Source organism: Nestor notabilis, unplaced genomic scaffold, assembly GCF_000696875.1.
Source record: "Nestor notabilis isolate BGI_N333 unplaced genomic scaffold, ASM69687v1 scaffold3413, whole genome shotgun sequence".
NCBI classification, from domain to species: domain Eukaryota; kingdom Metazoa; phylum Chordata; class Aves; order Psittaciformes; family Psittacidae; genus Nestor; species Nestor notabilis.
This window is the reverse complement of record NW_009923166.1, coordinates 1-23,518: the sequence shown is the minus strand read 5'-3', so window position 1 is coordinate 23,518 and position 23,518 is coordinate 1. Positions and strand designations below refer to the sequence as shown.

Below are 23,518 nucleotides of genomic sequence, written 5' to 3'. Positions count from 1 at the left end.
CTAATAACGAGGTAAAAAAGAATACAAATAACCAACAAAGTATGCTTTATTTCAGACAGATAAATATTTTACACCATAAGCTGCAACAAAAAAATATCTTAGTTTCCTAACCTTTCTGGGATTTCAGATCCACTTTTCTTAATTGACTGACATAAACATCTATCGTCCCATGATGTGTAGAAGCTTTTAGACTCCCATCTGATGAATCTAAGGAAAATAAAAAAATCAAAATCATGAAGAACTTTTCTAATACTCTTTAAAAATAAAGATTTGCTACAATCTTTCTTTGTACTTTGATTTGACAGTTCTTCTGAGCTTGAGAAGTAGCTTGTATTTACTGAATGTCAGATTTCTCTTAGAACAACAGGTTTCTGAACAAAACTGATCTCCCCAGTCCAGAATTCAGGCACAGACACATCCCAGGGCCATAGCCCTGCAGCTTCTACTGGACTTGTAGCATCTACAAGGCCACAGTAACACTCCCCTCTTTCTACAAGGATGAATTTATCTTTGTGCAAAGATCAAGTGCAAACTTTGAACCATTTCAGATTCTGAAGGAGTTCATTTGCTCAGGCTCTGCACAGGGAGAACTTTACCCATGGAAACAACAAGCAGTTGTGCACTGTAACATCTCGTTACACAGAAGAACTGTGTGTCAGGCTTTGTAAAGTCTCATTCACTATACATATGAATTCTAAATGAATGTTTGAAATAACCATTGCACTTCAATATACATAGGAATAGACACAAGTATATTTTGTTCTATACCTTATTAGCTGAAATTTGTAACAACAGAACTTCCTGAAGAAACATTTCTTACAAATAAAAAGCCTTTAAAAGCTTTAATTGTACATATGAGAAGTATCTTTAATGACTTGCAATGTGTTCCAGTTTTAAATTGCAAAGAATTGATGAAGCAACACTAGAGAGGCATAAAAAAATTAAATATGTACCTGAGCAAAAGGCAGTCACTGAAACATCTTTTTGGATACAATGCTAGAAATGAAAGTATTGGCAAGAAATCTTGAAATACTGATAGAAACTGTTTTTTCTTAGTTTCTGGATGGGCACAGAAAAAGAAACAGTCGAACTTTCAGAACTAAAATAATGAAGACAAACCTGAATGACACTTCCCATTTTAAAAAGTGAAAACATTCATGAAAGAATTAACTTGCTGAATCATAACAAAGATATCTAGCATTACACCTTACCCTTGCCACCCAGTTTCAACTCTAAACAAACTCATCTGGTGCTTTTCTGATTCCAGATCTCAAGCATAGATGTTGAAGATCAGAGTATTACAGACAAGAGTAAAAACACAAAAAGGATTATTATCCCACAGCTAAAACCGATTTCTTTGGAAGGGAAAGTGATTAAAAAGTAATTAAGAAGTAGCCAATCCATATTTAGTCAGCTGAGACTGTCTTTGCCTAACACAGTGACAGCTAGAACTGGATGTTTCTGCCATCTCAACAGATTTTATGTTGAAGCAAATGTTACAAATCTGAAGAAGAAAACCCCAAACATTAACTCTCCGTTAACTGAAAATTAATGAACTGGAAAAAAGGTTTTTCTTGCCTGACAAAAAACTTTCTATTGATCATTTTTAGAAAGGCTGTTCATAGCAAGTTTGAAGGTAAAGTCATTAAAACAGCAACATTTGATATGAATCAACTTTTTTGAGTATTTTTAGTAGTGACAGCTTGACATGTTCATATAAAAGCTACTTTTGCAGATATTCCCAATCAAGTTTAACAACAGCCAATCACCAAGTCTCTGCATAAACTTGACAGAGATTTTTTTGGCAACAACAAAGATCCAGGCTCTGACTCTTCAACTTTGAGCAAAGCATGCAACTAATTCCTTTATTTGCACTAGGAAGAAAGAGTCTCCAGTGATAGGACAGTGACCCTCTCAGGGAGAACAACTGCTAACAGTCAGTACACTGCCACCAGCTGATGGTGCTTTGCGGGGACTAATATTTGTCCAGTGAATCCTTCTCCTTCCCACTCTTCAAATGGAAAAGCAGCTCTTGTGAGATTCTTCACAGTGGAAAGATGCCTTTTGCAAATCTAGCAGCCCCACTGCAAGACTGAAAAAAAAGTGTTCTCTAGATTTTTGATTTATATACAAAACCAAACATACCACAACCTAAAAAAACCCAACAAAAGCAAAGAACAAAGTACTCTTAGGAAAAGCAAAACACTTTTCCATTGGTGAACAATCTTTTGAGAAGAGGATTTGCCAGATCTTGACTCCCAGAGTGCACCACTGAATAGTAAGTTTCATATGGCAGAAGAAACAACAGCAAAGCTTCAAGAACTGCGAGAACCTTGGCAGCATCAACCAAACACTAAAGCTGACATTACAATACCTGGTTAACTTTGATCTATGGAGATAACATGAAATATATTTTACAGAAACAACTGGATATGAGTTACGGTGGGAAATTTATGGATATGATATTAAATACAAATGTTAAGAATGCCAAAAGAGAAGTTCATAGAATCATAGAATGGTTTGGGTTGGAAAGGACCTTAAGATCATCTAGTTCCAACTCCCTGCCATGAGCAGGGACATCTCGCACTAAACCATGTCATCCAAGACTCCATCCAACCTGGCCTTGAACACAGCCAGGGATGGAGCATTCACAACTTCCTTGGGCAACCCATTCCAGTGCCTCACCACCCTCACTGTGAAGAACTTCTTCCTTATATGTAATCAAAACTTCCCCTGTTTAAGTTTGAACCCATCACCCCTTATCCTACCACTACAGTCCCTAATGAAGAGTCCGTCCCCAGCATCCTTATAGGCCCCCTTCAGACACTGGAAGGCTGCTCCAAGGTCTCCATGCAGCTTCTCTTTTCCAGGCTGAACAGCCCCAACTTTCTTATCCAAATCTATGAAAGATGCTGCTTGTTTTGTGTCTAACTCGAAACAAATGAGAAGGGGAATTAAAAAAAAAAAAAATAAAGAAGAGAGAAATGGATTAAAACCAGCAAAGAAGAGGTTATGTAAGAAAAAAGGCCAAATTTAAATAAATACTTCTACAAGAAAAATTACCCTTTGTTAAGTAACACAGCCTGGTAGGACAGAATACGTGACTGAAATAATAATGGAGACAATACATATTTTAGAGTTCTGACAGAACACACCTAGGGCAATTTATTTTTAGATATATACCCAGTGTTGGCTGAGATCAATGTGAGTAACTGAAGGCAAAACCAAGGAAAAAAGTGCATGGTTTGAATTCAGACTTTGCTGAGGACTGACAGCTCAAAGGGAAATTAACCATTCTACTGGGAATGGAACAGATGGTCACTCTTGAGCAACTTTGGCTATTTAAGCATTTACTAGCACAGGAATAAAAAAAAAAGAAGTATTGAAGCAAGATGTCCTTGACAAGCTTTTGTTAAGCTTTATGAAAAATAAATACAGCTTGAAAAATAAAAGCTAAGTCACATCACCTGTGAAAGACTATGCAATTAAAGATCACGGAAAAGTCTACAAGGGTGACAAAACTAAACATCATTTGCAACGTTTAGTATCTCTTTTTCATTTTATGAAGTTCTGAAGGATTAAACAAATAATCTTTCCTCGAATCTAAGCAAAACCATATTTACTTTTCCTAATAGCACATAATAAGTGACCTTCCTCATGTTAAAATCAGTGACAAAACTGGTTTTCAACAGGAAAACACAAAATATTATGATTGGTAAAGATAGGAAAAACTGTAAGATTCCAATGACTCTGAAGTGCAAGGAAGATTTAATTCCTTCTTAACTAGCTGTCTAGTATAATTTGTTGATAAGAAGTGGTCAATTTTCTTATATTAGTTCAATCTTCTAAAACTATCACATGAAAAATGAGAAAGTGAAGTGTATATGTTAAACAGACTAATTTCACATACTGCTAAAATATCATTAGCAGTTCTTACCATACTCACCATTCAGACGTGGCAAAACAAATGATGTAACACAGAAAGCAAAGGAATCTCTCATGAAAACAATTCCTTTGCTAACTAAATTGTCTAGATGATACTTTTACCTTTAAATGTGCCAATTTCTACCTTGATTTTAGAGTTGTATCTATCAGTTTTAAAGGCCATAGTCTCTTTTGGGTAACTTACTCTGTTCTGAAAAAAAAAAACAAACCCACCCACTATATGCCTCAATCCTGCATCATAATACAATATGCCAAGTACATCTTCCCCTTGATAAGCCTCTGACCCACTACACATCAAAAGGGATCTTCCTTGAGTATCTATCCACACTGTCCACATCTATCTGCAGACTATCATTCCATATTAATCATCTCTGCAAACCAATCAGCTATACATCTCTACTGTTTCCTTGCCAGAATAAGTCCCTGCTGCCTATAAACCGGTTAAGATTGTTTCTTCCCCTTTGAAACAATCACTGTAAGCTTGATGATTTCTGACCACAGCAGATTCATTTCTACAATGAATAACTGGGTTAATCCAGTCAGGAAAAGCCAAGGGGTTTGGAGCTGGTAGGGGAAAATTTGGCTTGGCAGCAAAGTAAAGAATACATAATTAGACCATACCAATAACATTGAGAAATAAGCAAACTCTAGCAGGACTGAACATGAGCCAACAGTGTGCCCTGGCAGAGAAGAAATCCAGCAGTATCCTTGGCAGTATTAACTGAAGCCAGTTATCAAGGAGAGGGATTATGCCCCTCTACTCAGCACTTATGACACTACACCAAGAATACAGCATCCAGTGTTGGGGCTCCCAAAAGAGGGTTAGACATCAATAAACTGGAGCGAATCCAGCAGCGAAGCACCAATATAGTAGGTTGTGGAACACCCCACCCCTCAGCCTCTCCTGATGGGGATGGGCTTGCTCAGCCTGGAGAACAGACTGCTTCAGGACCTGACAGCAGCCCCCTGGTATCTGCAAGGAGGTGATCGAGAAGACAGAGCCAGACTCCTCAGAGTGGTGCATGGTAGATCACAAGTCTATTTTCAGTCTGGATGGAAGGAATAATCTTTTCAACCTGAGGACAGTCAAGTATGGAACAGTTTTTCAGAGTGCTGTACAGTCTCCATCCTTGGAGGTTTTCCAGACCATGGGATAAAGCCCCGAGCAACCTCACAGTTTGCATGGCTTTAAGCAAGAAGTTGGGGACTAGAAACTGCTTGAGCAGGGGGCTGGACAAGGTGACCTCCAGAAGTCCTTTCCAACCTCAACCATAGAAATGTTTCTGCAACTTCCTGAGGCCTCTTCCAACATGAGTTTTCCTATGAATTTAGTGAATACGAATTTAAGAGATTAAGCTAGTTCTAAAAACAAAGCATTCAGTTACTCTTTGTAAGATAATTCAGAATTATAATGACTAGTTTAAATAGCAACTTAAACTAGAAGTAAAAATAGATCTGGTTGTTTCAAACTATGAAGTCATTCAAAGTCCATAGAACATTTGATACAAGTAGGAAGCTTCTAATATAGGGTTGGAAAACAATGTCAGTGAGTAATACCAAAATAAAAAGAAATAAAAATATTCTATGAATAACAAAAGCAGATTAGATAACAGCACTAGTTTCCTTTTTTAATACAGAATTATATAAGAATAAGAAATTGTCAAGCCAGTTGCTTATATTTTTCCCAAACCATTTTGAAGGAAAAAAAGTATCCATCACTCTCAAGTTTGACTTGTAAATAAATCTTTCAAAAGTAAAGGACACATCCCCAAACTAATTTTTTCTGTAAACTGATAAAATCCTATCTCCAGTGAAGTAAATAACTATATCCCTATGGAAATCCAGCCAAGGAAGTTGAAGATTTGAGTTGTTCTGCCTATTTCTATCAGAAAATCCCGGTCAGGTCTCCCGACAATCCAACTAGCTACCTTGTAGCATAAGTTTGTCACACACAAAAACCTTTCACTTAAAGCTTTACATTTTCTTTTTCAAGTTTTTAAGAGTTGAACCATTGGACGTTAGAAGTCTTTTACCTTTGGAAAAAGCTATGAAAATCTAAAGTATGTTTAACACTCTTTAGGAAAAGATTAAGTGCTTTCAGTACTGAAACAGAAACTTATTCAACTCTAAGATGTGTCTTAATGTTTAAGCAGAACCTGGTTAATTAAGGAAAATCATCATCATCCAGTTGATGGAAAAAGCTATCTCCTGTGGTAAGAAACCTTTATTTAAACACTCTTCATACTGAGTTTATTTAAGAGAAAGAAAAACAGACTAGCAAGCTTAATTTAATTCTGTGGTTTAATGACTAACTTGTAAGAATGTGTGCTGCATTCATTTTCCAGGAAAGTTAATATAGATTGCTCAGAAACATAAGAAGAGTTGCAAGAGTACAAATCGTCCCTGAACAATGCTTAATGAGTGACTATGGTTACTACCATTAGCAAAAGACTTCGAGATTTGGGCCCGTAATCTATTTAAAGAATACGAAATCCTTCTACGTACATTCAGGAGTCACTGAGCCTTGTCTATGATTGCTACTTCAATTTTCTGTCACAGAAATAACCAGAATTGGAGTTCTTTACTTTTGTTTTGAGGTACTCTAAAAATGTAACTGATATAATATGTACCACAATTGATAACTCCTGGTTATTCTCTTGTATATCCTGTTCAAGTTCCTGAAAGAAAATTTATGAGCCATTTTTATTTCTGAGGGGAAAACAAAGATTAGCATAATAGTTTGGAGACTATTACTATTAATTATCACAAGCTTCCCCTCCTCCAATATGTAACACCTCAATGTTTTATGATATAAAAATTAAACACAACTAGTCATCGACATCAACGAATGTAAAAGAACTAGGCTAAAGGCAAAATGATTGCATTTCTTGTGTCCCTTTAGGTAGGGTTTTCATGTGTTCTTTTATCATATCTTAACCTAGAAGATGGCACCTAGACTCAGTTTGACTTGTGCAAAGCCCAGTAAGTAGTGTGGTATTAAAAGCAAGACAGAGTGCCTTGCCCAACTGCAAAAGGCTGACAGTGAAGTTTGGAAAGAATCTCCTTCAGCTACACAGCTACCAGTGCTACTGAAAAGAGGGCAGAAACATCTGTAAGGAATTACTTCCTTTTTACCTTCCCTCTGAACATCTAGAAAGGAGAAGCGAAGAGGGAGAAAAGAGGTATCTCTAAGAGAACGTAGAACCTACCTACTGTGATATTCCCGGTTTTGGTCTGAAGGCTGGTGTTACCTATTAAGAAGAGAAGGAAAAAACATTAAAAGCATATTTAACTGCTTTCTGAAATCATAACAAAGGCTAAAGTAATATGGACCTATACAAGAGCATTGCAGTTGTAGTAGTATCTCTCATTTGCATATAGAAGCAAAATAGCATAAACCAGATACATTGCTTGAATATTACTGCTTTACAAACAAAAATCTCAGTGCATGTGGGTAACAATGAAATGATTCCAGATGAGAAAAACACTGAATAAAGCTTAAAGACACAGACCACAGACTGCATGTGAGAGAGAGAAAAGCAGAGATGCACTGTGAGGCTAAAGCACAGTATTTTCTTATTTTATTGTGGGCCAAATTTTTGCATGTTTGCTCTGATGCCTGCAATATGGATGATTTAAGTAGTTTTACACGATTAGTAACACAGTTTCTATTTTCCTTTTTTTTTTTATATATATATATACACACACACACACACACACACACACACACACACGTATTCCCCCTGCCCCGCTCCAAGGATGTGTTTGTTTGTTTTTCTTTCTTTTTCTGCAAAGGCTGCTTTCCTGGACTCACTGAACGTCACCTACTCCCTCCAAACTTATTCTCATGTGCATGATGACCTGCTGTCAATACTTTTCACTGACTTCAGTGAGATCTGAGTACATTGGAGAAACTGGAGAACAAAAGCGTAATGCATAATGTAGAATGGTCTCCTAATGAACTTGCATTACTTTGAACAGGCACTGGTGTTTCAGCCTCAAAGATATTGAAATAGTCTTCCTCTTTACTTATGGAACCAAAAGAATCTGTAAGGATGGATGACAGATGTACATCATAACAGAAAATCCACCTGTACCTACTAACAAAGTTGGTAGAAACTTCCATAGTTCCATGTGTATGCTACACATGTATGATTGCCTCAACAAATGCTTTAATTGTAAAAACTAAACCATAACATGTCATTCCTGCCACACTCTCATCCTCCCAGGAGAAGAGACTGCAAAATAAAAGGCTGATAATAGTAACCAAGTCCAAGTTAGTAAAACACATTATTCACTATGATTCAGATCTTTCAGAAATGGCCTTTAAAAATGGCATTTGGATCAAGCTCTGCTCCTATCTTCTGTAATTACACAGTGGCAAACAACCATTAGGGTAAGATGGATTCCACTATATGTGACATATAGTGCTTTTCTTAGTGATCTGTGGGCTGAAAACAGGAAAAGCAGACTATCATCAATAGTCTTCAATTCATCATTTGAAGCACACGCTGTATAACATACTTAGGGGTTCTGAAAAATCAGAATTGAAACAAAACCATATTTCAATGAACTTGAAAGACGTTTGGCTCTACCATTTGCTTTTTTTAAGAGACACTATAATTATCCCACCCTTTTCCCCATATTATCACGACTAGCACTTATTTTGGTCTATGACAGATGAACAGGTCAAAAGCAAATATGAAGTCCTGCACGTGAGACAAAACAACCCTGTAAGTCAGTGAAAGTTCAGTGCTGACTGTTGGCAAAGAAGCTTTGCAGGTAGGGATCTGGGCATCGTGATAGACACCAGCTTCAGCATAAATCTTATCTGTATGATAAGCACATGTATAGCCAGCACATAAATCCCTCGTGACACTGAGGTACTGAGGTGAGGCCAGAAAAGGGTATCAAGAAGCACACAACTGCTGATTTTATGCCAACTATAGTATCACCATATTGTCAGCTATAGGGAAAAAGTGGTTTTAACTGCCCAAGAAACAATCTGTCCAAGTGTTAAACAAAACTACTACTAAAATTGAGCTACCTCATGAGCAAAAACTAGAAGTGACCACTTCTTTTCTAACATAATTTTATGAAAGGAGTCTATCTTTTCCACTAATATTTATTTATGTGTTTGTGTGCATACATATGCAATATAATAATTTAAAATACTTTAAAGGTATTTGTTCTTACTATTAAAACATGACTGAAGAGCATGATGCTTTGCAGGAAATATTTTTCTGGAAAAATAGAAGAACCAAGCAAATGTTAGTGCTCAATTGTTTTGAAAAGAAACAGCTAAAATAACATTAGGTGTTCCAAACCCGCTTAGTAGAGAGCTCATAAAAATAATCCTGAAGTGACATAAGAAACGTCTGTATAATTTGGATACAATTCTGTTTGTTTTCATATTGTTCTTCAGGTAAATGACAATGAGGCATTAACTAAGGAAGTCACCAACTACAGCAGTTATTTCATTTTTGTCAAAATAAACTTTTTGCTATGCACAGAGGCATGAACATGCTCACACACTGATCATTCCACAACACCATTATATGGGTTTGAAGTTAGAGAAAACAAACCAGAAGAGCTTAGACAGAAGTACCAGTAACAATACATTCTACATGCTAGAAAAATATAATAACAAGGGAGAAAGTATTTCTACCTGTGCATGCTGAGGTTTAGAAACCATTCTTAAATTTACTATAAATGGACAAAGGACTTGCTCCTTTAAGAGTCATTTCTCAAGCAAGATGACAACATAAAATTGCTAAGAAATTGCAGCAAATTGTTTCTAAGGCATATAGTTGGAAATCTGGAACTCTGACACTAACCTGAGTAAATTTCACTCTTTGTACATCCCCCAGTTTGTTTTACTTAATGTTAAATCACCAAACCCACACTACAGCACAGGCAGAATTCAGTGGGAACTTTGTTACACTAGAAAACCACACCAGATCCCAACCTTGAGTGCTGTTTAAATAAAAGATTCTCAAGTTACTTTTAGTTCTAGGTGAAGGACATTAAGGGGTGGATGAACTAGAGACTTCGCTCCCACTCCCAATCATAGAACAGAAACTGTCACCATTCTATTAGTATAGGGTGCCAGCACACAAAGACTATTTTTGCTAAAAACTAAATACACCCAAGTTCTACCATAGTTCTTCAGAGATGCAGTAAGAGCTACTTCTTCTATGAAGAAAATAACAGATGGAGAGAGGGGAAGAGAAGCCTCTTTACTAAGTATGATTTTCATTGCTGAATTTTAAAATATTTTTACATCTTTAGTATGTGTGATGTTTCTTTCCTACAAAATGCACTTTTTGCTATTTCATAAATGTATTTACAAAGTTGTTTAAAAAAAACTACAGTATAGTACATGCAAGTTAATTCTCATCAATTCAGTCTGACAGAACTGTTTTGTTCATACACTGTGCACAGTTGATCTAGTAACGGTCTATAGCATTAGCCCATTTGTTACTGTGAACATGATGAACACCTTCAAAGCAGTATTTCCTTCTTACCGTGAATACTACCCAGCAGAATATCACCAGCTACTGAAGACAGGTATGATGATTCTGCATAGAGATACTTAGTTTTCAGCAGCCCATCTTCAGTAGATATGTTGATGGATGTCCCCTGCAGCTTCTCTATATTCACGCTCTAAGAGAAATAAACTTAAATAAACATAATGTAAAACTTGTCATCAGAGTTTGAAAAGGCAGAGGGAATTAACAGTATTAAGAGGCAAAACAAATGTAAAGCAGTTGCTGGTTCAGAACAGAATCAAGTTCTTAGTTAAGAGCTACAAGACAAAACAAAAACCCTTTTCATCCAAGAAAATTTTTCTGAGCAAAAAGTTAATGATTCTTTACAATATTCCAGCAAATTATTACATCCATCATACAGGTGAAGAACCCAAATAGTCACAAATGGGTGAAAGAAAAACTTGACCTATTTTTAAGAAAGAAAACACTTCATTTTTAAAAGTAAACAAGCAGATTAGCTGCAATAATGAAGACTTAACGTTCATGCAGCATTATGATGCTTAAAGCATTGGTAACCAGTTTTCTGCCACCACATAACTGAAACATCCACTGTCTTTGCTACACACAGCTACTTACTCAGATTTTTACCTGGCTCAATTTGTGGGCATATTTTTGGTGAAGGTTTGCAAAAACAGCCACAGCTGCTCTTTTCCTCAGTATAGTTGTTCACATTATCTCAGTTACTCAGGCCTCTATTCTTGGACTTAAGCCTTAAGCTATACAAAGCCTTGAAAAATGAGGGATAGATATCCATTTTGACTTCTTTTCAATAGAAATTGAGAGAAAGGGTAAGATTCAAAAAGTTGCACTATGGATAGATTTGGGGAATAAAATGTGATAAATGCATGGAGACCTCATAGCAGCCTTCCAGTATCTGAAGGGGGCCTATAAGGATGCTGGGGAGGGACTCTTCATTAGGGACTGGAGTGGTAGGACAAGGGGGAATGGGTTCAAACTTAAACAGGGGAAGTTTAGGGTAAATACAAGGAAGTTCTTCACAGTGAGGGTGGTGAGGCACTGGAATGGGTTGCCCAAGGAAGTGGTAAATGCTCCATCCCTGGCAGTGTTCAAGGCCAGGCTGGACAGAGCCTTGGGCGACATGGTTTAGTGTGTGGTGTCCCTGCTCATGGCAGGGGGGTTGGAACTAGATGATCTTAAGGTCCTTTCCAACCCAAACCATTCTATGATTCTATGATATGATCTATGTGCCAGTAACCAGTAGTGTGACACAACCTATCTGAACAAGCCAGAGTAACTTACATGCTTATGCAACTACTTTATGAATCGAACCCTCTTATTCCCCAGTTAAACCTGATTTATGATGCAATCATTTGACAGTTCATACTTAACTCTTTCAACCCACTTCATTTTAGCATAGTCATCCTCTGGAAAAAAGTTAATACAAAAAAGTCTGCTGGCCCTTCCAGTGCTTTATTCTATAAAGAATAAGCTATGGATGAAGTAAGAAGTAGTCTGACAAACAGCTACTAGTGTTTCACAAACTCTATGCTGTACTGTGCCCCAGAAAGTGAGCTGAAGAAGCTGGTTAATATGGGCTATATGTCAGCCAAAATTACACTGTGACCTTACCAATCCATACATACTGATCTTGACACCATCTTCACACAGAAGATTACAGAATGGACTTTTGTCTCAAGACTTTTGACATGATGCTACACTACAAAGTAGGTCTCCAAGAATGTAACAAGACACTTTAACTTACAACAACCTACATACTTACTACAAAAAAATAAAGCAAAACCAACTACCAACACATGAAGATTTGTTTCAGAATAACCCAGATAAAGTAGGGGAGTCAGACTGCTCAAGTATAAACCTAAAATGCATCCTAGATAGGAAAAGCGTAAAAAAAAAAAAAAAAAAGGATTTCTTTTTACTGAAACTATGTTTTCAAACCCAAATTCTTAAAGTTTTATGAAGTTTTGGCAGAACATAGCTGTTTGGCTCTGCTAAATAAGCATTATAGCAAAGTCCCTGTGGCACAGATCAGTTAATGACTCCCCAGTCAAACAAATTTGATTATTTTTGTCCACTGAACCATTAAGCTTTCTGGAAAAACTCCTCCCCTTGAGAGTTGAGCCTTGGGAGTTCATAGTTATTGAGACTGACCACATGCTTAAGTTCCTTCAGTTTCTTACCTTTAAAGTGTCAGTCTATCTTCATAAATCAGACTGGTTTTGCACCTCAACACATCTTGCTATGATTAAATAAGACATAAACACCACCTTCCCCACATATTCCTCTTCTTGGCCTTCCTTTTTGTGCTATCCTTGCTCAAATATTTTACTAGTGCTTTCTCCATTTTCCCCCTTAAAAATACTCTGTTTCCCAAGTGCTTAGTGTCTTTTACCACATCCTTTCCCTCCCTACCTTCAGGAGGGGGCTGGAAATGCTGACAGAGCCATAATTACATAATGATGACTACAACTGATGGAAGAAACATCTCATACAAACACACACAGGAGACATAAAGCTGACTGATTATTAACAGAAGTGGTCAATTGAGAAAAGAAATCTCACACTCTCCATCCTAACCATGCAGCAAAGTTTGTTATTGAAAAGTTGAACAACATAAGCCAAAATATCATTCCATAGCTGTAAATTCCTGTTAGAATGACTTATTTCACGGAAGTTACTACAGCTTTACAACTCTAAGAGTGACTTCTAGCAATATTACAGACTTTATATTTATGATCACAAAGAAGCACCTCAACTTAATCTGGATGAAGTTTGTTTTACTGGTTCAAAAGGACAACAGCATTCAAAGACTGAAAGCCAAATAATTGTATTTCTCATTTTCATGAACTATATTTTCTTGTAGATACAGATCTAATTATTTTTCTACCATCCACTTGTTTTTGTCAACTCCAGTGAGATGCTATTTGAAATGAATGTTATGCACTGTGCTGGAGTAACAAACTACTTTGGGACAAATTACTAAGCAGCACAACTCTAAAGACCACCACTATGTCAACATGTTGTGAGCAGCATGAATCCATAGGAGCCAAAGCACTTCCTGGACTGCATTCAATCTTATTCACTGGTAGAAAGCAAGGATTCCAGTTTTCAGATCCTTTCAACTGAAGCCCTTCCTGGGAAGATGAAGAATACATCCAGAAAGCTGTAAACTACCTCTGCCCTATTCTACTCCCTGTGGCTGCTAGTGGCTTAGGGTAGATTCTAACTCCATTAACTACTAATAGTCCCAAGGGAACCGCTAGTGAATTACAACTGATCAATCTAACTATGGCATCATCAGATCATATCACACTCAGGCCTTACCCACTCTGCTTTATGGTGGGAGGACTTGCTGGGATGCAGTAATGTTCAGGAAGATATATCAATTATAGAAGAGTCTTTTCCAACCTAAATGATTAAGATCATGAAGTCCAACCATTAACCCAGCGCTACCAAGCCCACCACTAAACCATCTCCTCAAGTACCACACTACAAATCTTTTGAATACCTTCAAGGATGGTGACTCAATCACTTTCCTAGGCAGCCTGTTCCAATGCTTGACAATCCTTTAGGTGAAGAATTCCTAACATCCAATTTAAACCTTGAGGCTATTTCCTCTCATCCTATTGCTTGTTAACTGGGAAAGATACAGACACCATCCTCACTACAACCTCCTTTCAGGCTGTTGTAGAGAGCAATAAGGTCTCCCCTGAGCCCCCTTTTTTCCAGACTGAACAACCTCCAACAATAGTACAGCTACGACAGCCTCTAGCTCTTTTGTACATAAAACCCAGGCTAGTGCCCACTACAAAAATGCAGGTAATTAAACAGTGACAGTTCTTGGAAAATCCAGTGGCAAGCTGCTTAGTTTACAGCAGGACCTTAAGAACAGCTCACGGCTGGCTCTATATCATATGATCTCAGAACATATGATCTCAGAACGCAATCTACATACAACAGTGCCAAACAGCACTTCACAGAGGCTGTTTTGGACTCCTAGAACTTAATAGCTTGGTCTCAATTCTATTCTTGGCTAGAGAAAGCTACCCGCATTCTTTCGAATTCTTTTCAGAGTTGCTGGGTTTAAGGGTACCTGTTGATTCTGATACAGTACTGCATGCATCTAAGCTACTTCCAGACTTGGCTTGGCTCCGCACATTCATATAGCACTGCTTGAGGTCTAATGAATCCTAATGCAACCAGTTGCATGGACATTGCAATGCTTAAACATTCAAGTTGAGCCTAAAAACCAGACTGGGTATGAGAACTGTAGTATTATGTAAGGGAGCCCTGCTCTACATTATTTTAAATAACAAAGAATTGACTATTTAACCCAAGAAGCAAAATGAGATTAGCGCAGTATAAGGTTTGTCTCATACTGCCATCTGCTGAAAAAAGCAAGCTACTTCCCTACAAAACTTCGTGTTCATCATTCTCCCGTTCTTACAACCACATAATGCATAATGCCAGAAGTATAGAGCATGGACAAATATCAAACCACTATTAATGAGACATTAAAATAGATTCATGGGCCTACTGCAGAATCCAGATGGCCAGATATCAGCCAAATAAAAAGTTTAAGAGTGTTATGAGGCTCTACAGAATTAAAGCTGATGAGCTGTATCAGCTAGCAATATCTCTGTGTTGATGGAATGATCACATGCTTCTTACTGCTCTTTCTGTGCAGCCTGTTCACTAATCCAAATCAAGCATAAGATAAGATAGTATAATTAGACAAGCGTAAGTTAACAGTGAAATGACAATCAGCCAGTGAGGGTCATTACATATCCTTCAGCACTTTCTTCAAAATTCAGTCATTGTGCAGACAAGCCAAATAAGCCAAAGAGAAAGTTTTATGTCTTACTTACACCCTTCTCTGTCGCATGAATATCTGTATTTCCATAAAGTGTTCCAAGACCAATTACTTTGCCACCGTTTGTCCGTATATCGATTTTATGGCTCTGAAAAAGAAATACATAAAAATCCTATAGTTAGGATATTCGTAATGAGAATCTACCTTGGTTATCTTGGTTTTCAAGCTGGACCGCAATAACCACCTTGGATCACAAACTCCATTTTACTGGGAAGCTTTCTCCTCAAGTTATTGCCAAATGTGTTGCTTCTTTCCAATGTAGTCGAACTCAAAACAAGCCACCTTTCTTTGTAACCAGAAACATAAGGGAAAGAAGGATGCTGAGGAACCCTTTACTCTCAATACAGGGTGGTTTTTTTTTTGAGGGGTTGGTTTGGGTTTTTATGACTACAAAAACATTCACTTAGTATATACTAATATGAGCGAAAGGGGAAAATATTGTGTTTCATTGATGCTCTACCCAGAAACCAAAGTATGCATATACCTAGTGCTGCAGCAAGATGAGAAATAAGCTGGCAGTGAGAAATGAACTTACAAACTGGAGCCTTCCATTGACCTGGAACCTACAGTTTCACAGAATTCTATAGGATAATAATATACAAACACACTGTAAAACTACTTATGCTTGGAGTAGCATGTATAGCCATAAACTACGAATGCATACCAGTGCAAACCTTAGGCCTGCAAGTAGAACCAGATCTTAGCATTTCACTGCAACCAGATTCTAATTCAAATTAGGTATTTTGCATACATCTGCATTACAATCTCAAGTTTTTCACAAACCAAACAGGTCTTCAGAGTAAAATGCAATGCCCTAACTTGAGACTTCAGTAGTGCTTCAGACCTTTTAAAGGGTGTAAATAACTTGGCTATGCAGTTAAGCTTCTGTACAAATAATAGATTATTATCTCCATAGAGAGTAAAAAGGATAAAGTTAAATTAGATGCTTCAGCCAGACAGCACAGTTCCTTTGAGGCAGTTTCATCAGGCACATTATCAGAACAATGCCCAAAGAACAAATCCTCCAAGCATATTAACACCAGGAAAATATGGGAATTTATAAGATCAGAAGAATTAACGTAGAACAGTGACTTACCAGTATAGCCACTGGTAGTCAGGTAAAATAAAACCATGACATACACACTTATATCCTCAATTTTTCTTTCCTTTTTTAAAAAAGGATTTTTTTTCCTCTATATAATTTTGGGGACAGAAAAAGTTTTCATAAGATACAGATGCCTCAACTGAATTATTAGGCTATCCCTATCCTCTTAAAAAAACAAAAACACACATGCAACAATAAACCCCAAAACAAAACCACAAACCCCACAAGCTTTCAGAGGCAGGCATCAATAGACTCCTAACACACAACAGGATTTACTGAGAGAGGAAGCAAGTTATAATGGTCAAGTAGCTTTTTCATTAAAAGCGAATATTCCACTCACTGAAAGCAAGAAACACTAAACTGTTATAGGGCTTCTCCTAACAAGGGAGAAGGGTTTGAGTAAGGAAGAGGTAAAGGGCTGTTGAGGAAGTGACAGATGATAAAAGATAAACAGAGGAATTCAGGTTTTCAACAATTAAAGAAAGGAAGGACAGTGGTGCAGGACTTTAACAAGTCACGCTCACACATGGTGTTTAGTGAGGAAGCATGGGAGGTCTTCCACTGATTGTGTGTAAGACACCTGGAAATTCTTGTCATCACTGGTACAGTCAAGGAGCTGGAAATAATCATTGAACACAAACAAAATTCAAGGGTGTCCTTGGTCCCACTGTCACCACTGAGCTGACGGACTGTAATAAAAAGCAGGAGAAAAAAATTAAGCAGCAGCAGCACTGCTTTCTCTATAAAGAATTTGGGAATGAGTAATAGTCCAAAGACCACCTAGAAGTTCTAGCCCTATTTTGGAATCAATTGACTTGGAGACTTGGAAGTGATAGGGTGAACAGGGCTTTAGCCAGTTACAAAACAACCATCACCAAAAACACCTTAATAAGACAACCCTCAACAAATCTCCCTGGCTAGATAATGCCTATCACACCAAAAGTACCAGGCAAAATCCCTTAAAAAAATCATATAGAATACCCATCTTTTCTGATCAGTTGCTAGCACACATGACTAAGTGGATGTCAATTTTCTAGGTCTTTTATAAGGACACCATACCCAAAATCAAGGGTTTTAATTACAAGTTCCACAAACAATTTTCAGTCTGTGGCAAGTTAAGAGAATTAGCAGTTGTAAAGCTGTTTGCTGGTGCTCTTCAATAAACCCCACATGACCAGAATTTTTATTTAAAGTCACTGACCTTTTGCTCTCCCCTCTAAAGAGTCTCCTGCTTTGCTAGTCAATGAGGTTCGTGGACAGCACGACAGCGAAGCAACATTGAACAGCTTTTTAACACATCCAGAGGAGGGCAGTATCCCTTCAGTTTGCTCAGTAAGCACATTCCCTAACGAAGATTGAGTTTTTGTGCTGCATTATGGAATCTAGTTAGAAAGATTTTTAGTACCTCTGGAATAAACACCAAAGATTAATAATTCTGCTTCTCTGATAATACAGAGTATAATTCCTAAACCTATATTAGAAGAAATGAGTTACAGTTGCTTTACCAGAACTATAGTACTTCTTAAAAACATTGGACTAAAATTTAGTTGTATGGCTAAGAGATACTGTAACACTCCCAATCTAAAAGAATACTCAGGGTAACTATTTGAGTTCAAAAAAGGCCAAAACCTTATAATTTATCAAAGCTTTGTTTTGCCTTCTGGGACCAGGCCATTCCTCTCATCTGAGGCTTAAGGGAGTAAAGAAGCCTTCTGTGGTCACCAGTGAAGTGGACAAACTGAGGTGCATGCACAGGTGAAGGATCATCTTTTACACTTGTAGTTTTCCTGACATTTTTGTGAATCAAGGAAGACTTGAAGTTGACAGAGTTAAAAAAGCATCATCAAGCTCCTTTAAACTGTAAGGAGACCATGGAGGAGCTGGTCTCAAAAGCCCCAAACTGGTGACTTTGCAGCCTTCTTTTCAATTTATTAGAGAGTATTGTTTCATTGCTACTTGAAGTCTCAAGCAAAATAGAACTTTTTAAATTTTTAAAACTCAACATTTTTCACACCTCATAGTGTATATGGGAAAAGATGCCCAAAAAATTAGTTGTCTTTCCTGAAAATCTTCTTTTTCCATGACATCATGAAAAAATTCTTAACAATTCTGATGACATGCTGTGATTATTGTCACTATTACCGGCCAAAACTACCTTGTTTTCTCATGTACTGCTGTTTGCTGTTATTATTATAATAGAAACAGACATTTTTTAACGAGCTTTAGACAGCAGTAACACAAAGTACTATTAATTTTTTTGTTACATTTTTAATAGTAAAACGGTCAATTACACACAATCTGGAAGATCCAAGTTGTCAGTAGTTCACTGAATAAGCTTGCTTGTATATTAAATCTCCCCTTAAATTCAGTTTTCTATATGCATGCTATAAAATCATCTCTTATATCATGGTAAAGAAAAATGTGGAAAGACCTTTCATATCTCAAAAAATAACTTAAACTTAGGAACTGTGCTAATTTTAAACCTCTTTTTTTCAATTTATGCCTACTCCTGCAGGTACAATCCTAATTATCAAAGTGAATTTCATTCCAAACAGCACCTAAGTCAGGTATACTTTGATTATTTATACAAAAGCCTATATCAGCAAAGCTTAAGTCTTAGAGATTGAAAAAAACATGGTCATGACCATGATACATATAGTATTTATCAGATACCTTCCAGTCAGGTATTTTGGACATAATGTGTAACTTCTGATTGAAAATTAACCTAGGGTTTGTTAATAGCACTTATATATCAGAATTATTTAAAAAAACAAAACAAGCACACACAAAAAGAATAAGTCACATACTGCAGAGTATGTAACTAGACAGGAAATCCCAGTCTGTCTTCTTTTGTTTGAGGAGCAGGGGGACAGAGGTTAGGCTTACTGCTGTCACTGTTTCTGGTGGCTTTGGCTATCACCAATGGTATCTGGACTTCTGACTCCACATTATCTGGTGTTAGTGACTTCGTGTTGTAATCGTATGCGATAAATAAAGGTGAGGTGCTATACACATAGTAACACTGAGAAATATCAGAGTACTTATCTCCAGAACTGGTATTTAAGTTTCTGTCCTATCTTCCACCCACGATCCCTTTTAAAGCACTGATGGAGTGCGGGAGGGTTCTTTGTACCTTTATTGACTGCAAGACACTAGTCCCCTTCTCCGTCTCTATTTTGCAGTTATCACATTCTATTTTCTGAATCTTCACACAGCCAGTCCCTGATGTTTTGATATCCAAATCTAGAATTAAAAGAGGTTTATTAGCAAAAGAATGAGAATAGTCAGATCTATTTAACACAGTACTTGATCATTTTATATAGTAACTACATATAGTAGGGGGAAAAAAAGCAGCTGCTTTGTTACTAAGGAACCTTCTTGTGAAGCTTGGCCCCATACTTTCAATTGCATGACTAATCACTATCAACAATTGACAATGAAAAGTTTATAAGCCTGTGTATAGCCATCTAGCTTCAAGAGAAAACATTAACAGGCAGCAGAGTGACTGTAACCTCTGGCAAGGAATCAGCAGGGTGTGGTGCTTTAGTGAAGTTTCCTTTTCTTTTTTAACCTACTCTCAAACTCCACCTCATAGCTCCCCTAGTCACCAATTACTAGCAATTCTACAGAGACATTTGGGTACCCCAATATGGGGTTTGGGGTGGAAAGGTTGGCAGGTTGTTTGAGGCCACATATAGAGAAATAAGATTCAATAGCACAAATACATAGGCCTGGCTTTAGACCTACACTGCTTCAACTAGCAAGCAGCCTAACACAAAACCAGGTGTAGAAGTGTCTACGTGTGTCATTCTTCCCTACCCTTCTGGAAGGTCTGACTTACCCCTGGCATGAAGAAGCATGTTTGCTTCCAGTCTGAATCACCTCACCTTATTACTGTTCATAGGTTCCCACAAAAACAAGTCACTAGGTCCTGTAGATAACTCTTACCAAGGGAATAATTTGTGGCTCATAATGCTTCACATGAGAGTAGCAAAAGCACCCTTCTGCCACTTGAGCTGAGTTTAAAGAATCAGGAAGAAGTTTCAGAATAGAGATTCTGACTATATTAGTAATCGTTTATAGTAATGACCACCATAGCAATTGGCACAAGGGAAAGGCAGGAGAGGAAAAAAGTGGGTTTGTTCTTCTAAGGATAAAAGGCAGAAAGAAGAAAAAGAAGCATTTGCTGCAAGACATGTAACTGAAGGACTAAGAGATAGCAAGCCTATTACTCTCTAAAGAAAAGGAGATTATCTGGGAAAGAAACCTTCATTTATGCACCCGTGAAAGTCTCTTTCACCTCCACTATCTGCCAAGGTGACCAGAAATATGAGGAGAATCAGAGTATGTATAACAGGCTCTTCCCCAGCAAGATTCCCCAAGACAGACCCATGACACTGTGGAAGCTGAAGATCAGTCCTATCACGCTGCTGCTCAGGACAGATGCTGGAACCATGACAACAGCAGCTTGCAGGCCATGAAGATGGGAGACTGAGTGCTCCAATTAACAAAGAAGGAAGTTTTGCCACCTGACAAGCCAGGAGAATCCAAGAGGCAGAGCTACAACACATTGCATCGTTGCTGCTAGTGTTGCCTTATTACCACAGTAAGCTAAGAGATTAAATTTTAAGGACACAGACTGTGTTCGAAGGTGACAGTTCCCTAAGAAAGAGAGATAGAAGAGGTGAGCTGGATAAGAGGTTTTCAGGAAAGTTGTTTCGTTTGCAGATATTATTTTCCTCTTCATGGAATACTTCCAAGAAAGAGATGCTGTGACCAAGATGTTAATCAAACAATATGCTTCTTATATTTAAGTAAACTAAGATACACTTTGAGGCATGTAAAAGTGCAAAACTTGGCAAACTGTACTGGTGACTATCATCAGAGGCTCAAGAGCCAGCTCTACAAGGTTTTATGTTGGTAAAGCCTACATAGTTTCACCAGACTAAAAATATTTGAGGGGTATCTATCCTTGTGGGACAAACTGCCATGAGGCATGGAGTTTGCCAGGAAGCTCTCACCCTGAATCTGTTTACCTGAGTGGACACTAGGAAGAGAGATCCACTGAGAGGCTGAGCTGTATCAGGCTCAGAAAATCCCCTGAGCTGAAAAGAGCTGACAGCTAAGAGAACACTGAGATGAAATATCATATATGTTTGTCCTGTTCTTACTCTTCCCTGAGCATCTGTTTATGGCTACTGCAGACAGGACAGTGGGCTAGCTGGAGGCATGGCGTAAGTTAAGTTAGTCGCATTCCTTTAACTGTGTATCTGAGTAGTTTTGCTTAGCATGAGTAAAGTTGCTGGAGCCTTAGACCACAAGCCCTGAACAACTGAACTTTCCTTGAACTGTTGCTTCGTTAGGTGAAGGGAGGCCCTGAGGCCAGTACAAACCGGAAGACAAGGAAGCCACTATCAGCGGAGGACGCAACCCCCATCCAGATAAAAAACAGGTAATGACCAGTCTGGAGACAGAGAAAGACTCCAATAAGGAACAAGAAGACCCCAGATCAGAGATCACCACTGGACCACGAGGTGCGTGCAAGGTGCACAAAGGGCACGTGAACAAGGGGTGCACAGACTATAAGGGTACAAAGGCCCAGGAATTTCTTTGTTCTGGGTCCCTCCCTGCCTGCAGGCACCAGCTGGGGCTGCTTCTACCACTGTACCACTCAGACAGATTAGCTTATTGGACTTAAAGCCTGAGATCCTACAGGGGATACCCAGGGTGAAGAGATCTCTAACAACGGTACAAATTAGTACAGCCATTCTAACATAGACAAAGTAAAGCACAGTGAAGGCAGCGAGAGGGAGAACCCCCTGATTTTATTTACAGAATGTTTGTCACTATATTAGTTGCTAGGGAATGAAAGAGACCTTAAGTTTTGGTAAATATATATAAGAAACACCCCTTCAGTTATCAGGAGAGTTAAAAAAACCCAAACCAATATCAAAACAAAAAACAAGTAGTAAATCATAGTGATGAGTAAGACTGTAAATTAAAAGAGAATACAGGTCCTTCTAAATGAAAAAAGGTTTGTGTGTGTTGGGGGGGATGATGTGTGTGAACAAAACCAAACCAAAAGATGACATAGTATAATTCAAGATACAAGAAGGGTGAGGGGAATTAAGTGAAGATAAAAGGTGCAGAATGTCTTCAAAGTAAGGCTTTGGAAAAGTGGTAACCAAAAGAATATAACACCATGCTATAGAAAAGTCATGGACGACATGGACAAAACATGAGTAGAATGAGACTGGTCATCATTTCTCATGTGACAACTGCAGCAGAGCATCAAATGAAACAAAAGCAGCAGTCCTGGACAACTACATGAAGCAAACCAAAGAATCTGTTTTTCCCAGCATGGTTGAACTTACTCTGCACCATACAGGTAACTGCACGAATCCATGGGGAAAAAGATGCACATCAATGACTAAACACAAGTACCTATGGGTTAAATGTTTCCTAAAGCTCAGCTTAGAGGGGCACTATCCTAACAAGCTTACCCTCTTCCTTCCCTAAACTTAAGAGCCACTGTCAGCCCAGCACAGTTGTTTATTGGTTTCAGCCAATATAACTGCTCTCCCAAATTGTTTACAGGTTCCGTACCAGAAACGCTACACAGATTTTTACCCTGTACCCAAAAACATAATGCAAGACCAGGCAGCCCTTCCTGTCGATTCATCTGGATTGCTGCCTTCCAGGGTTTTTTGATCCCTGTGGATAGCCACTCAGCCTAACAACCACTGCTGGAGCTGGTAGATCCAACAACTCTGCTGAGCACAGCCCCTGGACGGAAGGTGTCTCAGCAAAAATAAAAGTGCGTGTTGTAACTACCACTTCACAGCAGAAGTTTCAGCATTAATTGCTGACAAAAACAACAACAAATCATGTACTTAAACACCTAAGAAGTCAGGAAACAAAGAAGAAAAGGGACGTTTTGAACCTCATTATCTGGAAGAGGCATGATGCCATTGCGGAACACCGCTGCCAAGAGCGCTTCCAGGCTGCACTGGAGGGAGGGACGGAGGACCCCGTCTGCCCCCGGGCTCCGCGGGCCACCACGCC

General features: G+C 38.2%; 1 protein-coding gene across 1 annotated transcript in view; it reads right to left on the bottom strand.

The window, feature by feature from the left end:
- The window catches only part of FAM185A (family with sequence similarity 185, member A), a 31,474-nt gene extending 11,161 nt beyond the window's left edge, over positions 1 to 20,313 (bottom strand). The window contains exons 1-6 of the mRNA XM_010011990.1: positions 20,295 to 20,313; positions 19,587 to 19,696; positions 15,344 to 15,436; positions 10,473 to 10,611; positions 7,155 to 7,196; positions 112 to 207 (exon numbers count right to left, since the gene is read on the bottom strand). Of these exons, the coding sequence (XP_010010292.1) occupies positions 112 to 207; positions 7,155 to 7,196; positions 10,473 to 10,611; positions 15,344 to 15,436; positions 19,587 to 19,696; positions 20,295 to 20,313 (499 nt within the window). The remainder of the gene's footprint in view (positions 1 to 111; positions 208 to 7,154; positions 7,197 to 10,472; positions 10,612 to 15,343; positions 15,437 to 19,586; positions 19,697 to 20,294) is intronic.
- Positions 20,314 to 23,518: the final 3,205 nt, after the last annotated feature.